The following is a 16,718-nucleotide window of genomic DNA, read 5'->3' on the forward strand; positions in this document are numbered from 1 at the left end:
ATAGGCAACAAAGGCAAGAGAATATCCAAATGGAAGAAACAGCCCATGCAAAAAGACCTGAAGTTGAAGAAAATATGTAAACTGTGGAGAGACTGAAAGAAGTCTGGTATGGCCCTTCAGCCCATGAGGGTACAGGATGTGAGGCTGAAGAGCCAGACAGGGGCAGCCAACTGTTTGGTACTTTAAGGATGTTGATGTTGACCCATAAACATGGTGAAGCACTCGTGAGTAACTCTTAGCTGAGTCATGTGCTAGAAGGTAGTGTTGTGGGTGATAAAAGCATTCATTTCAGTAAGAATAAACTCTTGGAAAAGGTATTTTAGAGAATTACATTATGTGATGTCATTTAAATAATTTCGCATTGGTAAATAGGGATTTACCAATGAAGCAGATTTTTCTAAAACAAAAATCTAAACAAAGTTTAGTTTCTTTTACTGTGTCAGTGAGCATCTCCTAAATGAAGTGCATCTGAGAATTAAAAAAACATCTTTTCCCTTTCTAAACAACTGATAATCATTGAAAACATGTAGGTGGACAAAGTTGGAGACTAAGGCAAAGACAGACCTCTCACTACCAACTCCACTGATTGCTTCTAATTTGTCTTTTCAGAGTATTTGCTATGTGATAATAAGAACATAACAGTTCTTTCAATGTTAAATGCTATGTTATTTTCTAGTCAAAGTTCTGTACATGTGCATGGTTAGATATTACAGTCTAAATCCTTGCAGTTAGAAAGCAGGCATCGATGATGTCAAACTGAGGTTTTAAGGCCTTCCCTTTTTAAGCTTCCCCAGACTCTTCCTCAAATGTTGATATTTCAGGATAAAACCTAATGCTGCCCTCCCAATAGGACAGCAGTCTTTCTGCCCACCTGTGACTATGCAGGTGCTTCCTTTCACCCACTCTCTCCCTCCTCAGGAAAGCAACCTTCCTGCCTGCCCATGACCCATGCCGGGGCTTCTCTTCACTGACCTCCCTCAGTGGAGGCAGCTCTCCTCAATGCCACCTGCCTGCAGTCATGCAGTTGCCTCTCAGCAAGCCTGTTCCTTTCAGCACAGCTCTTTCTGCCCGCTTGTGTCTATGCAAGTGTCCTTTACTTTTCTGTCCCTTTTCTAATCAACCTGCCCTTTCAAATATTAAAAAAAGAAAAAGGTGATATTTCAGATTGTCAGAATTTCTTGTATTTTAGAAAATAGTCTCTCATATATCATTTTGCTGAAAAAAAAAGATTGTTTTTACGAGCATGGGGATTTGTACCTTTTTCCTCATCTGATCGCCATTGAAATAATACTATGTAAATAGCTATGAGACAAAAAAAAAAGAAATGAAATAATGCCTGCCATGGGGACTACACCCTCAAGACCATCCCTTCTGAGTGCATGCACCAACTACTAACTTTGAGAAGTACTTTAAACTCGCAAATTAAGTCCTTCTTTGAAAAAACCCTCTCTCTGGTTTTGTGGGAGATGGAAAGTCATAGAAGAAAAGGATCAATGCTCTTCCTGGTTGCCAAGTGATGGACTTGTTGAAACTGCTGTTTACTTACTGGTTCTTTATGAAATAAAGAAGGAGATAGGGGTTCTTGTTTTGTCACTTATTAAATTATTAACCTTACCCCCAGATAATGTGCTATTTATTGTCTTTACACAATGATGTCATTGTGTGCTAATGTCTTGCAATCAGTCACTTGTGTTAAAGAGTAAGTAACTTAGTAGGTTATGTTGACACACCATTCCAGTTTGTGAGGTTAATGTTTATGAGGATTGTCTTATCATTTTTTTAAAATCATTTTTAACAGCTTCTTAAGTGACTACAAAGACGTAGTGCTTACTAGCCATATTGAAAGGTATTTGCCCCTCAGTCTTCCTGTATATTCCCCCCATCTCCTGCCCCAACATGCACAGTATCACATAATTACTCCAAGAATGAAAGAGGCCTTCCAAAATTAGAACACTTAAATTTCATATGGAAAGATTTGGTTTGTTCTTTTTTGATTTAGTTTAGCTCTGCAAAAGTGGAGGTAAGGGAGGGCCTTCCTGGTGGCACAGGAAGGGGTTAAGATGTAAAGCAAGTCAGAATGAAAAAGACAAATACTGGAAATTTATATAGTGAATGGTTTAACAAAGTAAAATCCTTTTAAAAATTAGTGGATATAAATAGATGAGGTTTCTGAGACTAGGAGGGGAAGGGATTAAGAGTCAAAGAGTATGTAAGGAGGGCCTCCCCGGTGGCGCAGTGGTTGAGCGCTGGGTTGCGAAGCTGCCCGCGGCCTCTGTGGCGCCGGTTCGATCCCCGGCTGCTCCCCGGCCACCGGAGGAGGGTCCCACATGGCGCGCAGACCTCTCCTGCCGCCCGCTGCTCCCCTCAGCAGTGTACTTCGGTCCTTCTGCCTGCTCTGCTCCCCGCTCTGGCTCTGGTGAATTCTCTCACCCTCCCGCGCTTCTGACTGTACCCAGTGCTTGTATAAATAAATAAATCTTTAAAAAAAAAGAGTATGTAAGGAATGATGGTGGGGAAAAATTAAAAAAAAAAAAAAAAAGACGCAACCTATGATGCTTGCTGCAGGCAATGCAGCACGAATTTGATCCACGGCCAGGGAGCAACCCATATGGTGCAGGAGACCTTTACTGACTCGCCTGCTGCTCCCCTCAGTAGTGCATTTCAGTCGATCTGCCTGTTCTGCTCCCCACTCTGTCTCTGGTGAATTCTCTCACCCCCCACACCTCTGGCCTGTACCCCAGTTCTTGTATGCATAACTAAATAAATCCTTTTAAAAATAAATAAATAAATAATTTTTAAAAAAGTTAAAAAGCTCTAAGAAGCAGTGTACTTTGTCAAAAACTGTAAATAAATAAATAAATAATTTTTAAAAAGTGGAGTTAGGGGAATCAGAAGAAGGTGCTTGAAACCATTTTCATTTGTATAAATTTCTCTGTAATTTTAAACTCTTTTCTAAGCAGCTTGCTGGGTTGGCAAGTAAATGATTCATTTTTTTTTAAACAGGTCAAGGTGAAGATGTTCTTAAAGGGTCCCAGATCACGTATGTTACAGGTGTGGAAGGGGATGATGTTGTATCTACACAAGTAGCCACAGTAACCCAGTCTGGTTTGAGTCAGCAAGTTACACTCATATCCCAGGATGGGACTCAGCATGTAAGTATTTACTAAAAGCCAAAGAGTTAAATCATTTTTTTTTTTTGAAACTTGACTTGAAAGGCAAGTTGGGTCCCAATGGAGGGAAGCTTTGACTATCAGGGCTCAAAGTTTGAATTTGAGCTTGTAGGCAGTGCTAGATCTCCTGAAGTTTTTTTCAATAGTTTGCTGAAAGGGATGACATGCAAACAGATTAGCAGAGAAAGTTTGAGAGTATAGAATTCAGATTTTGGTATAATTCAAAGCTGAGTTGGTGAATGTCAGAATCACGGTGACACTGAGAGTTTGAAAAGTAATTGATCTATGTGAAATACTTCTCAAAGAAGGGATGGCATTAGAGCTAGGAGGTGAGATTGAGAAATCAGCAGAAGCTTGATTGAGGTGATGATTAAAAGATCCTAGGAAATCACTTATGGGGAAACCTGTAAAATCTCCAAAGGTTGCTTTCTCCTTAGGTGGAACCATGGGGGTTCCACTCAACTAGAATTTCACAGAGTTAGTAGAACAGTTATCTTGATTTCCCCAGGAGGAGTAATGGTAGTTCTCTGACAGTCAAAGTTTTGAGGGTTTTCTAGATGCCACTATCCTAAAATAGTTCAGATTTGACTTAATTTTTAAGTTCTAACTTAGTACCTGGTAAAAATAGGCATATGGGATTCTTTATCCTCTTTTATCTACCTTTTCCACAGAGAACCCCCTCCTTACCCATTTGTCTCAGAGCTTTACCTTCCATGATTAATCTTCCATGAATTAATCCTTTTTCTTATTGACATGCTGATATTAGTAATTAAGAGGCAGAACATATTCAGGATTGGAAAATACAAAGCACTTGTACCATCCTGTTCATCTCCTCCCTTTCACATTTGACATCACTAGTTCCACACAGTACTCTGTCTACTGATTGGCAATCAAGATGAAATATTAAACATATTTACTGGGGACCTCCCTCATGGCGCAAGGGGTTAAATGCAGCACTATGAAGCCATAGGCAGCCACCACAGCATGAGTTCAATCCCCAGCCAGGGAGCTGACCCACATGGCTCAGCAGACCTCTCCCATCTCACCCACTGACTGCTCCCTTCAGCAGTATATTTCAGTCAATCTGCCTGTTCTGTTCCCCATTTTGTCTGTCTCTAGTGAATCTTCACATACACACACACATCCTGTACCTCTGGCCTGTACCCCAGTTGTTGTATGCATAAATAAATAAATCTTTAAAAAAAAAAAAGAGGTGGGCCTCCCCGGTGGCGCAGCAGTTGAGCGCTGGGTTGCGAAGTTGCCCGCAGCTTCTGCAGCCCCAGTTCGATCCCCGGCTGCTTCCTGGCCACCAGAGGAAGGTCTCACATGGCACGCAGACCTCTCCTGCTGCCTGCTGCTCCCCTCAGCAGTGTACTTTGGTCCTTCTGCCTGCTCTGCTCCCCGCTCTGGCTCTGGTGAATTCTCTCACCCTCCCGCGCTTCTGACTGTACCCAGTGCTTGTATAAATAAATAAATAAATCTGGAAAAAAAAAAAAAAAAGACAAGTATCAACAAAATTTCAAAAAAAAAAAAAAGAGGCAACTTGTTCCATTGTTAGATAATTCTAGTGTTTATCAGACTAGAACCTACTTCTATGTCATCTGCTCATGACTCCTCTCTGACCATATGAACTGAATGTACTCCCCTCTTTACACGTTCTAACACAGCTATTTTCCCCCCTCCCAATGTTATATTTTCTCTAGACATAACCATTCCATTTCTTTCAGGAATTAGATTTCTCTTCCATTCCTTTAGTCAACTAACCAACATTTATTGAGCACCTTCCCACAAGACATTTTGGTAGACTTTGTGTGGGGAGTACAGGAAGGATGGTATTGTAGTCCAGTAGGAGAAAGACATTCCTAAAATGAACAATTATTTCTCATAATGATGGGCATGCAATAAGAATATGTAATGTGGGGCCTCCCCGGTGGCGCAGTGGTTGAGCACTGGGTTGCGAAGCTGCCTGCAGCCTCTGCAGTGCCGGTTCGATCCCCGGCTGCTCCCCGGCCACCGGAGGAGGGTCCCACATGGCGCACAGACCTCTCCTGCCGCCCGCTGCTCCCCTCAGCAGTGTACTTTGTCAGTCCGCCTGCTCTGCTCCCCGCTCTGGCTCTGGTGAATTCTCTCACCCTCCTGTGCTTCTGACTATACCCAGTGCTTGTATAAATAAATAAATAAATCTTTAAAAAAAAAAAAAAAAGAAAGAATATGTAATGTGCTGTGGCAGCCTGGAGAAAGGAGTAAATTCTCCAAGATTCTCCCTAAACGAATCTTGGAGGCCCTTGCAGAGAATTGCCATTCCTTTGGATCCTGAAGAAATGTGAATATGCCAGGAAGGTCCAAGTCATGAAGATATTAGCAGAATATGACACTGTGGGACTGCAAATGATTAGTTGTAGCTGGAGTTCCTGGATACTGGCTGGAAATAGTGGAAAATGAGTCTAGAGAAACTATTAAAGGCCAGATCATGAAAGGTCATGAATGCTATGTAAGAAGTCTGAACTGTGGGGATGGGGAATGAGTCACTAAGAATTTAAGCATGGAATATAAGGCAGTTTATCTTGTTTGGAGGTGTTGCACTAGAAGATGATTAGAAAAGGATTAGACTGGATAACTGGAAAGAAGTTGTATTGTGGAAAGTCAGATGTGAGAGAAAAAATAAGCGTCTGAATTGGCTGTAGAGATAGAGAGGAGGAAAGGCATTTAAAAAGTACTAGTTATTCTGATGACCTCTGCCTGAGTTTATTTCATCATCGCTTATTTGCTTCAACAAAGTACATTTACACAAGAATTAGGCCTTGTCCTGAATAAAGATTCCCAAGTATAATAAGATAAATCGACTGACTTGTGAAAATGCGTTATATTGCAGGTCAACATATCTCAAGCTGATATGCAAGCCATTGGCAATACGATCACAATGGTAACGCAGGATGGCACTCCCATCACAGTCCCTACTCATGATGCAGTTATCTCTTCAGCGGGAACACACTCTGTTGCTATGGTTACTGCTGAGGGTACAGAAGGGCAACAGGTAATTACTTTTTTTCTTTTACATCAATACATATATCAGTATCAGAAGTGTTACATAGATGTACCATGTGATATGGCAGTTAAACACACAAATTTAGGACTGAATCCCAATTTACAGCTTCTTTGTCATATAACCATCTGATACTCAGTTTTTCCTCATCTGTAAAAATAGGAGTGGTTGCTACATCTACCCGATAAGACTGACAAAAGTTGGGAGGCCCCCTTTTGTGGCGCAAGGCATTAAGTCTCAGCACTATGGCAGCCACTGCAGCACCAATTCTATCCCCAGCAAGCAATTCTATCCCCAGCAATTCTATCCATGGCGCAGCAGACCTCTCCTGTCTCGCCCACTGCTCCTTCAGCAGTGTTATTTCAGTGGATCTTCCTCCTCTCACCTCTCCACACCTCTGGCCTACACCTCAGCTCTTGTGTGCATAAATAAATAAATCTTTTTTTAAAAAAGACTAAGTATTGAATAAGATAATGCACAAGTATGTATTTAGTGTTCATTAATGGTAACTCTTCCAATCATCATCATCAGATACTTAGGAAAATTACATTTGCAAAATTTATATAATTTTTTGAATCTGTAATCATATGCTTCAGAAGTCAAAAAGTATATACAGGTATGCAATGAAAAGTCTTCTTCCACCCCACCTCCATCCGTTTCAGCCCCTATAGATAGAATCCGCTATTATTAGTTTCTTGTGTATTCTTCCAAGAATTCATTAAACGTATACAAATGAATCCAAATAAATAGTCCTCTCCCTTCCCCTCCTTTTTCAGGGTAGTAAACTATACTGTTTTGTGTCCTTTTTTTTTTTCTTTTGAATTTAATAGTACATCTAGAAAACCTTGCATTATGTAGTATCCTCATTTTCTTTTAAAGCTGTATCATATTCCACTGATGGACATGTTATATCCTTAAAATCTTTTGCTGCTTCAAACAGTATATAACCATGTGTGGGAGTTTATCTGATAGATAAATCCTGGAGTACAATTTCTGGGTGAAAAAATATATGTGTTTGTAAAACTGCAGTATTGGGGCCTCCCTGGTGGAGCAGGGGTTAAAGTCTTAGCACTAGCAAGCTATCAGGGAGCTAACCCACATGTCGCAGCAGACCTCTCCTGTCCCACCTGTTGCTCCCTTTAACAGTATATTTCAGTGGATCCACCTGTTTTGCTCCCCATCTGTCTCTGGTGAATCCTCTCACCTCCCACACCTCTGGCCTACATTCCAATTCTTCTGTGCATAAATAAATAAAAATAAATCTTAAAAAAAACAACTGTATTAAGTGTTGGCCACACCTCCCTTTTGGGATTGACAGTGCTTCTTCCCCTTCAAGCATAGTCAATATATTGATAGCATACTTTCTGATTTTTGCCAATCTGATGTATCTCATTATAGCTTAATTTTTCATTTCTCTTAAATAAATTGCATTAAATACATTTAAAAACTGTTCTAGTACTATGCTAAAAACAGTGTTGAGTTTCACTGCAGCTACCATACCGTATTCAGTGTGGCTAGTTCTCAAGTGAAACCCCCACCCCTGTTGTGAGGTCCCTAGCTGCTGAAAGTTGCCTGGCTTCATTCCAGCCCTAAAAGCCTCCTTTCCAGAGAATTTTCCTACACCACAGGTTATAGATAAGCTACATAAGAATGTTTGCTTTAGGGCAACTATCATTCCAGACCTGCAACTATAACTGGTATAAGGTATATTTATCCAAGCTGGGCTATAAACCCATCCAGGAATCCTAGAGTCATGAAAATAACTGCAAAACTGATTAGGTGAGACCATTCTATAAGACAGACTGAAAACTAGTGCTTGGGTTGCTTTATTGAGGGGAGTAGGGGGATAAGGTATAATTAGGTATATAGCCAGGAGAATTGAAAATAGACACTCTCTAAAAAGCTGTTAAAGCTAGTTAAAATAACTAGTCTGAATATTTAGGGCTACAAGTTTACCCTGCTATTCAAAAGTAGAATGTTTCTATTTGTTCTAATTTGGTAAGTTATTTTTGGTATTGGGAACATTATTACCATTAATTTATACTGAAATTTTTTCAAGCATTTCCAGACCCCCAAAATAAGCTACTAAATCATACTAAATAGAGACATTCTACTTTTTGGGTAGTGAGGAAACCTGTCTTTAATAAATCTTTTTTCTGTGTGTGTGCATGTATAAACAAAGTTAGGATGATAATGTAATTTTCTGTACTTGTCAAATACCTAACGCTACATTCTGAACACTTTCTCATACCAATTATACGTTTCTTAAAGGATTTTTTAAAAAGATTTATTTATTTATGCATACACGAGCTGTAGTGTAGGCCAGAGGCATGCGGCGGGTGAGAAGATTCACCAGAGACAGAGTGGGAAGCAGAACAGGCAGATTTTCTGAAATACACAGCTGAGGGGAGCAGCGGGCAAGACAGGAGAGGTCTACTGTGCCATGTGGGTCAGTTCCCTGGCCGGCATCTAACTCAGGCTGCAGTGGCTGGAGATGGCTTCATAGTGCTGAGACTTAACTCCTGTGCCACCAGGGAGGCCCCCTTTTAAAGGATTTTTAATATTTATAAAATAATTATCAAATGGGAACATCATAATTTATTAATTTATTCTACATAAATAATTCATTGTACAAGCCTCTGATTATCTTCCTAGAAATGTTCTAGTCATGCATACAGACCAATGGAATCGAATAGAAAATCCAGAAATAAACCCACAGATTTATGGTCAACTAATCTTTGACAAAGGAGCAAAGACTATGCATTGGAGCAAAGAAAGTTTGTTCAATAAATGGTGCTGGGAAAACTGGGTCGCTACATGCAAAAGAATGAAGCTTGACCACTACCTCACACCATACACAAAAATCAACTCAAAATGGATTAAAGAACTAGACATAAGACCTGAAACCATAAAATATATAGAAGGAAATATAGGCGAAACACTACGTGATTTGCACATCAAAGACATCTTTACAGACACATCACCCAAAGCAGTGATAGTGAAGGCAAAGATAAACAGCTGGGACTACGTCAAATTAAAGAGCTTCTGCACAGCAAAAGAGACAATAACAAAAACAAAGAGAAACCCCACCAACTGGGAGAACATTTTTGCACCCAACACTAATGATAAAGGACTGATCACAAAAATCTGCAAAGAGCTGACGAGACTCAACAACAACAAAGAAAATAATCCAGTCAAAAAATGGGCAGAAGAGCTAAAAAGAAACTTCTCTGAAGAGGAAATGCAAATGGCCAACAGGCATATGAAAAAATGTTCAACATCACTTGTCATCAGGGAAATGCAAATCAAAACTACCATGAGATACCATCTTACACCAGTGAGAATGGCACATATTAAAAAAACTAGCAACAACAAATGTTGGCGAGGGTGTGGAGAAAAAGGAACTCTCCTGCACTGCTGGTGGGAGTGCAAACTGGTCCAACCACTATGGAAAGCTGTGTGGAGATTTCTGGACCTACTAAGCATAGAACTTCCATATGATCCAGCAATTCCACTCCTAGGTATTTACTCAAAAGACACAGAAACATCAATTCCAAAGAGCACCTGCACCCCTATGTTTATAGCAGCACTGTTTACAATAGCTAAGCTTTGGAAACAACCCAAATGCCCAAAAATAGATGACTGGATCAAGAAGATGTGGTACATATATACCATGGAATATTACTCAGCATTCAAAAAAGATAAACACATGCAATTTGCAGCAACATGGATGGCGCTGGAAGGGATCATGCTCAGCGAAATAAGCCAAAAAGAAAAAGAAAAATACCGGATGGTCTCACTCATAACAGGAATCTAGAAAACTTAAATAAGGGACCAGGAAAATGAATAACTTTAAGAAAGTGAAAATCAAAATCAACAAAAAACTATGAACCAGAGACACTTTTAGGGGGGTGGGGGCAGGAGGGGAGGGATTGGGGTCAGAATGGGGGGGCTGCAATTGTATGGGGAATATAACAATAAAATTTATTATTTAAAAAAAAAAAAGAAAAAGAAATGTTCTAGTCATGGAACTGTTAAATTAATGGCATAAGTTATTTTAAGCTTCTTTTTTTTTTTTTTTTTTAAGATTTATTTATTTATTTATTTATTTATTTATTTATGCAAGCACTGGGTACAGTCAGAAGCACAGGAGGGTGAGAGAATTCACCAGAGCCAGAGCGGGGAGCAGAGCAGGCAGAAGGACCGAAGTACACTGCTGAGGGGAGCAGCGGGTGGCAGGAAAGGTCTGCGCGCCATGTGGGACCCTCCTCCGGTGACCGGGGAGCAGCCGGGGAACGAACCGGTGCTGCAGAGGCTGCGGGCAGCTTCGCAACCCAGCGCTCAACCGCTGTGCCACCGGGGAGGCCCTATTTTAAGCTTCTTGCACCATATTTTCCAATTATTTTCCAGAAAGTTTTAACAATTGTACCATGAATCTAAAAGCTTTCTTGTTTCACTGTATACTTGCTAGCATTGAGGTTTTTTTTAATATGTGCATGATTCACAAGCAAAAGTTAACTTCTCTTTTTCTTTTCATTTGATCACTAACAAGGTTGAATATATTTTTCATATTAGCCTACAATCTGATTTTTCCTAGCTGAGATAAAATTTATGTGCAGTGAAGTGCACAGATATTAAGTTTACAATTCTGTTGTAAAACACATACATTCAGGGACCTCCCTGGTGGCACAAGGGTTTAAGCACCACACTGTGAAGCAATCCGCAGCCTCTGCAGCACAAGTTCGATCCCCGGCCACCCAGGGAGCAACCCACATGGTGAGGCAGACCTCTCCCTTCTTGCCCGCTGCTCCCCTCAGCAGTGTATTTCAGTGAGTCAGCCTGTTCTGTTCCCCACTCTGTCTCTGGTGAATCCTCTTACCCCCCCGCATCTCTGGCCTGTACCCCAGCTCTTGTATGCATAAATAAATAAATCTTAAAAAAACAAACAAAAAAAAAAACAAAAAAAGCACATACACTCAGGGCCTCCCATGTGGCACAGGGGTTAAAGTCTCAGTGAGTGCTATCAAGCTATCTCAAGTCACTGCAGCCTGTGTTTGATCCCCAGCTGGGGAGCTAACCCACATGACACAGCAGATCTCTCTTATTTGGCCCATTTCTCCCCTTCCTCAGCAGTGTATTTCAGTATATCCACCTGTTCTGTGCCCCACTCTGTTTCTGGTGAATCCTCTCACTCCCCCCTCCGTCCCCCACCTCTGGCCTTCATCCCAGTTCTTCTATGCATAAATAAATAAAAACAAAAGCTTAAAAAAAATACACATTCATATAATCACCCCAAACAAGATGTAGATTTTCACCACCCTAAAAAGTTCCCTCATGATCCCTTCCTGTTAGTCCTCATCATTTAGGCAACAACTGTTCTGATTACGTTATCTATTCTTGAATTTTGCATAAATAGAACAACCAGATGAACTCTTTTGTATTTGGAGTTTTTATTTCACATAATATTTTGGAGATTTATTGTGCATAGCATGTAATTCATTCTCTTTTAATTGCTGAGTAGGGGCCTCCCCGGTGGCGCCGCGGTTGAGTGCTGGGTTGCGAAGCTGCCCACAGCCTCTGCAGCGCTGGTTCGATCCCCGGCTGCTCCCCGGCCACCAGGCGAGGGTCCCACAAGGCACGCAGACCTCTCCTGCTGCGCCCGCTGCTCCCCTCAGCAGTGTACTTCGTCACTCTGCCTGCTCTGCTCCCTGCTCTGGCTCTGGTGAATTCCCCCACCCTCCTGTGCTTCTGACTATACCCAGTGCTTGTATAAATAAATAAATCTTTAATTGCTGAGTAGTATTTTATTGTAGAAATATACCAAAATTTGTTCAACATTTACCCCTTTGTTGAGAATTTGTGGTGTTTCTAGCTTTTGATTATTATGAATAAGGTAGCAGTAAAAATTCTAGTACAAGTTTGTAGACAAATGATCTTATTTCTCTTAGATAAATACGTATTCATGGAATTGCTAGGTCAAAAAGAAGAGGTATATTTAACTTCTATGAAAGTGCCAAAAAGTTCTCCCAAGAGTCATACCAAAAACAGAGTCACACAAGCACTTTCAACCCCTTCGACTTTTAGATCCCATGGAGTCTAAAATAGAAAATTAGTAGGAGGCCTCCCTGGTGGTGCGAAGGGTTAAGTTTTAGCACTATGAAGCAATCCAGAGCCACTGCAGCACAAGTTAGATCCCCAGCCAGGGAGCTGACCCACGGTGCAGCAGACCTCTCCTGTCTCACCAGCTTCTCCCTTAGCAGTGTATTTCAGTAGATCTGCCTGTTATGCTCCTCACTCTGTCTCTGGTGAATCCTCTCACTCCCTGCACCTCTGGCCTACACCCCAGCTCCTATATGCATAAACAAATAAATCTTTTTAAAAAAAGGAAAATTAATATAGCAAGATATGTTGTTATTTCTTAGTAATTGGACTGATCCTATCAGTTTTCCAAGTTAGAAGGAAACCTAATTTTATTTATTTATTTTTAGAAATCTAATTTTAAATGCAACCTGTAAATAGGAGAAAATAGGATATTGTTTACCATTGATCCAAACTCAGGAATAAATAGACATCTGAAATGTGAACTAGTCCACATGTGTAATTTCCCAAGCAGCCACTAAAAGGTAATATAGAATCTCTAGGTACATTCTTGTTTACTTGATTAATGGAATCTGGTTTAGCAGATCCACTTCTCCAGTGGCCGCTGCTCTATTTTACTTAATAACCTAAATAAGTCTCTTCTTTCTGAGCTCAACTTCCACAAATAAAAAAGTCTCTTTCTCGTTTTTTTTTTTTTTTTAATTTATTTATGCATACAAGAACTGGGGTATAATCCAGAGATGTGGGGGTGAGAGAATTCACCAGAGACAGAGTAGGGAGCAGAACAGGCAAATCTACTGAAACACACCACTGAGGGGAGCAGTGGGCAAGACTGGAGAGGTCTGCTATGCCATGTGGTTTAGCTCTCTGGCCAGTGATTGAAGTCATATTGCAGCAGTGACTGGAAATAGCTTGATAGTGCTGAGACTTTAACCCATGCACCACCAGGGAGGCCCCAAAGTTTAGGCTTCTTCACATACATGGTCTAAAGGGAATTTTTTCTTTTGCATTGGAAGATACAAATTTACATTAAATGTTTTAACCTTTTTAAATCTTACTTTTAATTCTTCATCTGTGAATTTTTTGTTTTGCTTCAGGTTGCAATTGTGGCTCAGGACTTGGCAGCGTTCCATACTGCCTCATCAGAAATGGGGCACCAGCAGCATAGCCATCATTTAGTAACCACAGAAACTAGACCTTTGACCTTAGTGGCAACATCCAACGGCACCCAGATTGCAGTTCAAGTGAGTATAACAGCAACTGCTCTGTCTCTAGCTCTAAATCCTGTACACTGTGCTTCACACATAACCTTTACTGAATAATCTTTATCACCTAGCTACTTTAAGGAAATTGCTGTGTTTTGAAGGAAGTAGACTCAAAGAGCCTAACACTTTGTTCTCTATTGTCTTTGCACACTCTAGGGTAATTTATAGCAAGAAACATAAAGCTTCTGCCACATATTCCTATGTGCACCCGACCAGCCATTTTTACTCTCAAAGTAAAAGTCAATTAGGAAGGATTCTATAATGCTCTTAAGAGCTATTCCTTGAAAATTAACCTAGCGTAGAGATACACCCTGAATGAGTCCTCTAAGAATCACTGTACAGCCCTATTTTACAGTGGGGATTGTCAGAAGACTAAGAAGAAGCCTTTATATGGGAAGTCTTTATATTTAAGCAGAGAATCTAGAAGCCTAGATGCTAAGTGTAGATTACCTCTTTCTGAAGAAAGTTGTTGCTCTCATATTCACTTGAAAAAATGTGATAACATGCTCAAGAAAATGCCAATCATTGGTTTTAATATAGTTTAGTTTATGGGCATAGACATTTAAGACTCAGGAAGCTCTTTAAATATCTCCCTTGGCCAAGATGAACGTCTTTTGTCTCTTGAATGTGTGAAGATTTTCAAAACCCTAAATAAAGAAACTGCATTATTCTCATCCTGTTGGAATTTGATTTTGTGCTCTTAATGATGGATCAGCCATAGTAGGTTAACAAGCCGAGGTGTCAGAATTACAGAGGGAAATTTTACTTCTGACATAGATAGTAGCCCCTATATCTGTGGTTCAGTCAACTGCAGTCTGAAAATATTATGTAGAATTAAGATTATGTTGAGAGACCATGTTTATATAACTTATTAATTACAGTATATTGTTAAAATTGTTCTATTGATTATTATTGTTGTTAATATCTTACAGTACCTAATTTATAAATTAAACCTTATCATAGATATGTATGTTTAAGAAACAACATAGTATACTTAGAATTTGGTACTATCAGCAGTTCTAGGCATCTAGTAGGGTTCTTAGAACATATCCCCTGTTGACAAGAGGGGCAACTGTAATATTTCTTTGGCATTATCTTGACTGTGGCTTTGTATATGTGCCTATTTCAGCTTGGAGAACAGCCATCTCTGGAAGAAGCCATCAGAATAGCATCCAGGATCCAACAAGGAGAAACACCAGGATTGGATGATTAATCCTCAGCATAAGAGAGCAATAAAACAAGAGAAGTCTTTCATCTTCAGGCAGCAGAGACCCATGGCACCCGGGCCCAGGACAATTCGAAGCTTTCCATTCCTAACACACTGTACACATTTTTATGCAAGAGTGGAGAAATTTTATTCTTGACACTTTTGTGTACATAATCCTTGGAGTAGAGTCCCAAACTGATTCGTTGTGTACAAGAAAATATGAAATTAGGGCAATACAGTAAATTTTCATGTTACTCTTTTATCAGATTGCAAACTCCTACAGTTGACATGCAAGATCAACAAAGTCTTACAGAGTCTTATGATGGATTTTTAACATGCTATAAAAGAAATAATAAAGGCTAAATCTAAAATGTCAAAGGTTCTATACGTCAGGCAATCAATTCCAAAAGCCATCATGGATAATAAAGGATGTAAAGCCTTCAGATATTTCCCTGTTAGTAGAATGTCTGCAGTTTTTGCTCTACTGTATGCTTGCCCATTTTTATTTGTATCTCATGGTTTGAAGACTATTCATCATAGTTTCACATCCCTGTTAAATACCAACTCTTGAAGCTGAAATGCTAATTATATTAGCATTATGTTGGATTATGTATAAAATTACAAAGTTTGGTTATTTAAAATTAAAAAGTTAAATCCAGTGCATTGGTTTTGTTAAAAATTTTACTTAGTGTTCAGTGTTTTGTTACTGTTTTTTTAAAATAATGAACTATCAAAGTTTGACCACAGGCTGGAGCCCAGGATGACGGTTCTGTAATTAGAAATGTCTTTACTCTGAAAATTAGGTTAGTGGGTTGGTGTAAGTTATTTATTTTGCTTATGTACTTTTGTTTTAAAGTTTATTTACTCTAAAGTTTTATTAATTTTGAATACAGCAATTTTTTTAAATGTTACCTTTATATTTGTTTTTTTAAAGTGGTATGGGGTTGGAGGAAATGTTGCAGAAAATAACACAAATCAATGGATTACAACTCAGCACACCTACATTGAGAGTATATAGTGTACTGAGCACAAAGCAAGCACTTTCTTGTCTAGTTTTATGTACTCAACAATCTTGTAGGATATATGGGATTTACAATCCCCATTTTTACATAAGGAAACGGAAGATCCAAAGAGGTTAAGTATCTTGCCCAAGACATAGCTATGAAGAGGAAAGATGAAGAGTTGGAAATTCAGACTTTCTTACTCCCAAATCCAGTGTTTTTTTTCACAACACCACTGACTCATCGGATGATAACGTGGCGGAGATGATGGAGATGAATACAGGCAATTCTTGATTGCTTAATGAGCTGGCCACTTGAAAAACCTGTCTAAAATCAGAAATTCAGCATAGGGTCCAACAAGGTGAAGGTGGGGGGCTGGGTGAGGGTCAAGGGTTGTCTTGTAACACTTTCCTCCAGTGGTGTTCACTGTATTTTGTTTGCCAGAGAACCGAAATGTGACTATCCTTTCAAGCTTTACAGTAGAAATGAAAATGTGTTGAGCCATTTTACTTAATATAAATGTTATCTTTGATCAGATTCTTCAGTCTTTGCTGAAAAGGGTCATGACTTTAGTCACTGAAAATGGGAAACTGTTCAAGCTTAGGCATGGGGTCCATTACTTCCCCTTCAAAGGCCTTCATAGATACATATACATTAGGAAAGGTCTTGGGCTTCCTTGGTGGCCTAGGGGTTGAGTCAGCAGCGCTACCGCTGAGATGGCCCACTTCCAATACCTGGGTTCAATCCCCGGCCAGGGAGCTGACCCACTTAGCATGGCAGACCTTTCCTGTTTCACCCCCTGCTCCCTTTAGCAGTGTGTTCAATGGATCTTCCTGTTCTGCTCCCCATTCTAGTGAATCCTCTCACTCCCCCACACCTCTGCCCTACACCCCAGTTCTTCATGCAAAAATAAATAAAATCTTAAAAAAAAGT

General features: G+C 39.9%; 1 protein-coding gene across 3 annotated transcripts in view; it reads left to right on the plus strand.

The window, feature by feature from the left end:
• Positions 1-15,237, plus strand: part of ZNF143 (zinc finger protein 143) — a 57,964-nt gene extending 42,727 nt beyond the window's left edge. For all 3 annotated transcript variants that reach the window (XM_037522641.2, XM_037522642.2, XM_037522644.2), the window contains exons 13-16: positions 3,004-3,152; positions 6,043-6,204; positions 13,410-13,556; positions 14,707-15,237. In XM_037522641.2, the coding sequence (XP_037378538.1) occupies positions 3,004-3,152; positions 6,043-6,204; positions 13,410-13,556; positions 14,707-14,790 (542 nt within the window). In that variant the 3' untranslated portion in view covers positions 14,791-15,237. The remainder of the gene's footprint in view (positions 1-3,003; positions 3,153-6,042; positions 6,205-13,409; positions 13,557-14,706) is intronic.
• The last annotated feature ends 1,481 nt before the right edge of the window (positions 15,238-16,718 follow it).

The sequence above is a fragment of the Talpa occidentalis genome, unplaced genomic scaffold (genome assembly GCF_014898055.3).
Source record: "Talpa occidentalis isolate TD23 unplaced genomic scaffold, MPIMG_talOcc4v2.1 talOcc4.3, whole genome shotgun sequence".
Classification (NCBI taxonomy): Eukaryota; Metazoa; Chordata; class Mammalia; order Eulipotyphla; family Talpidae; genus Talpa; species Talpa occidentalis.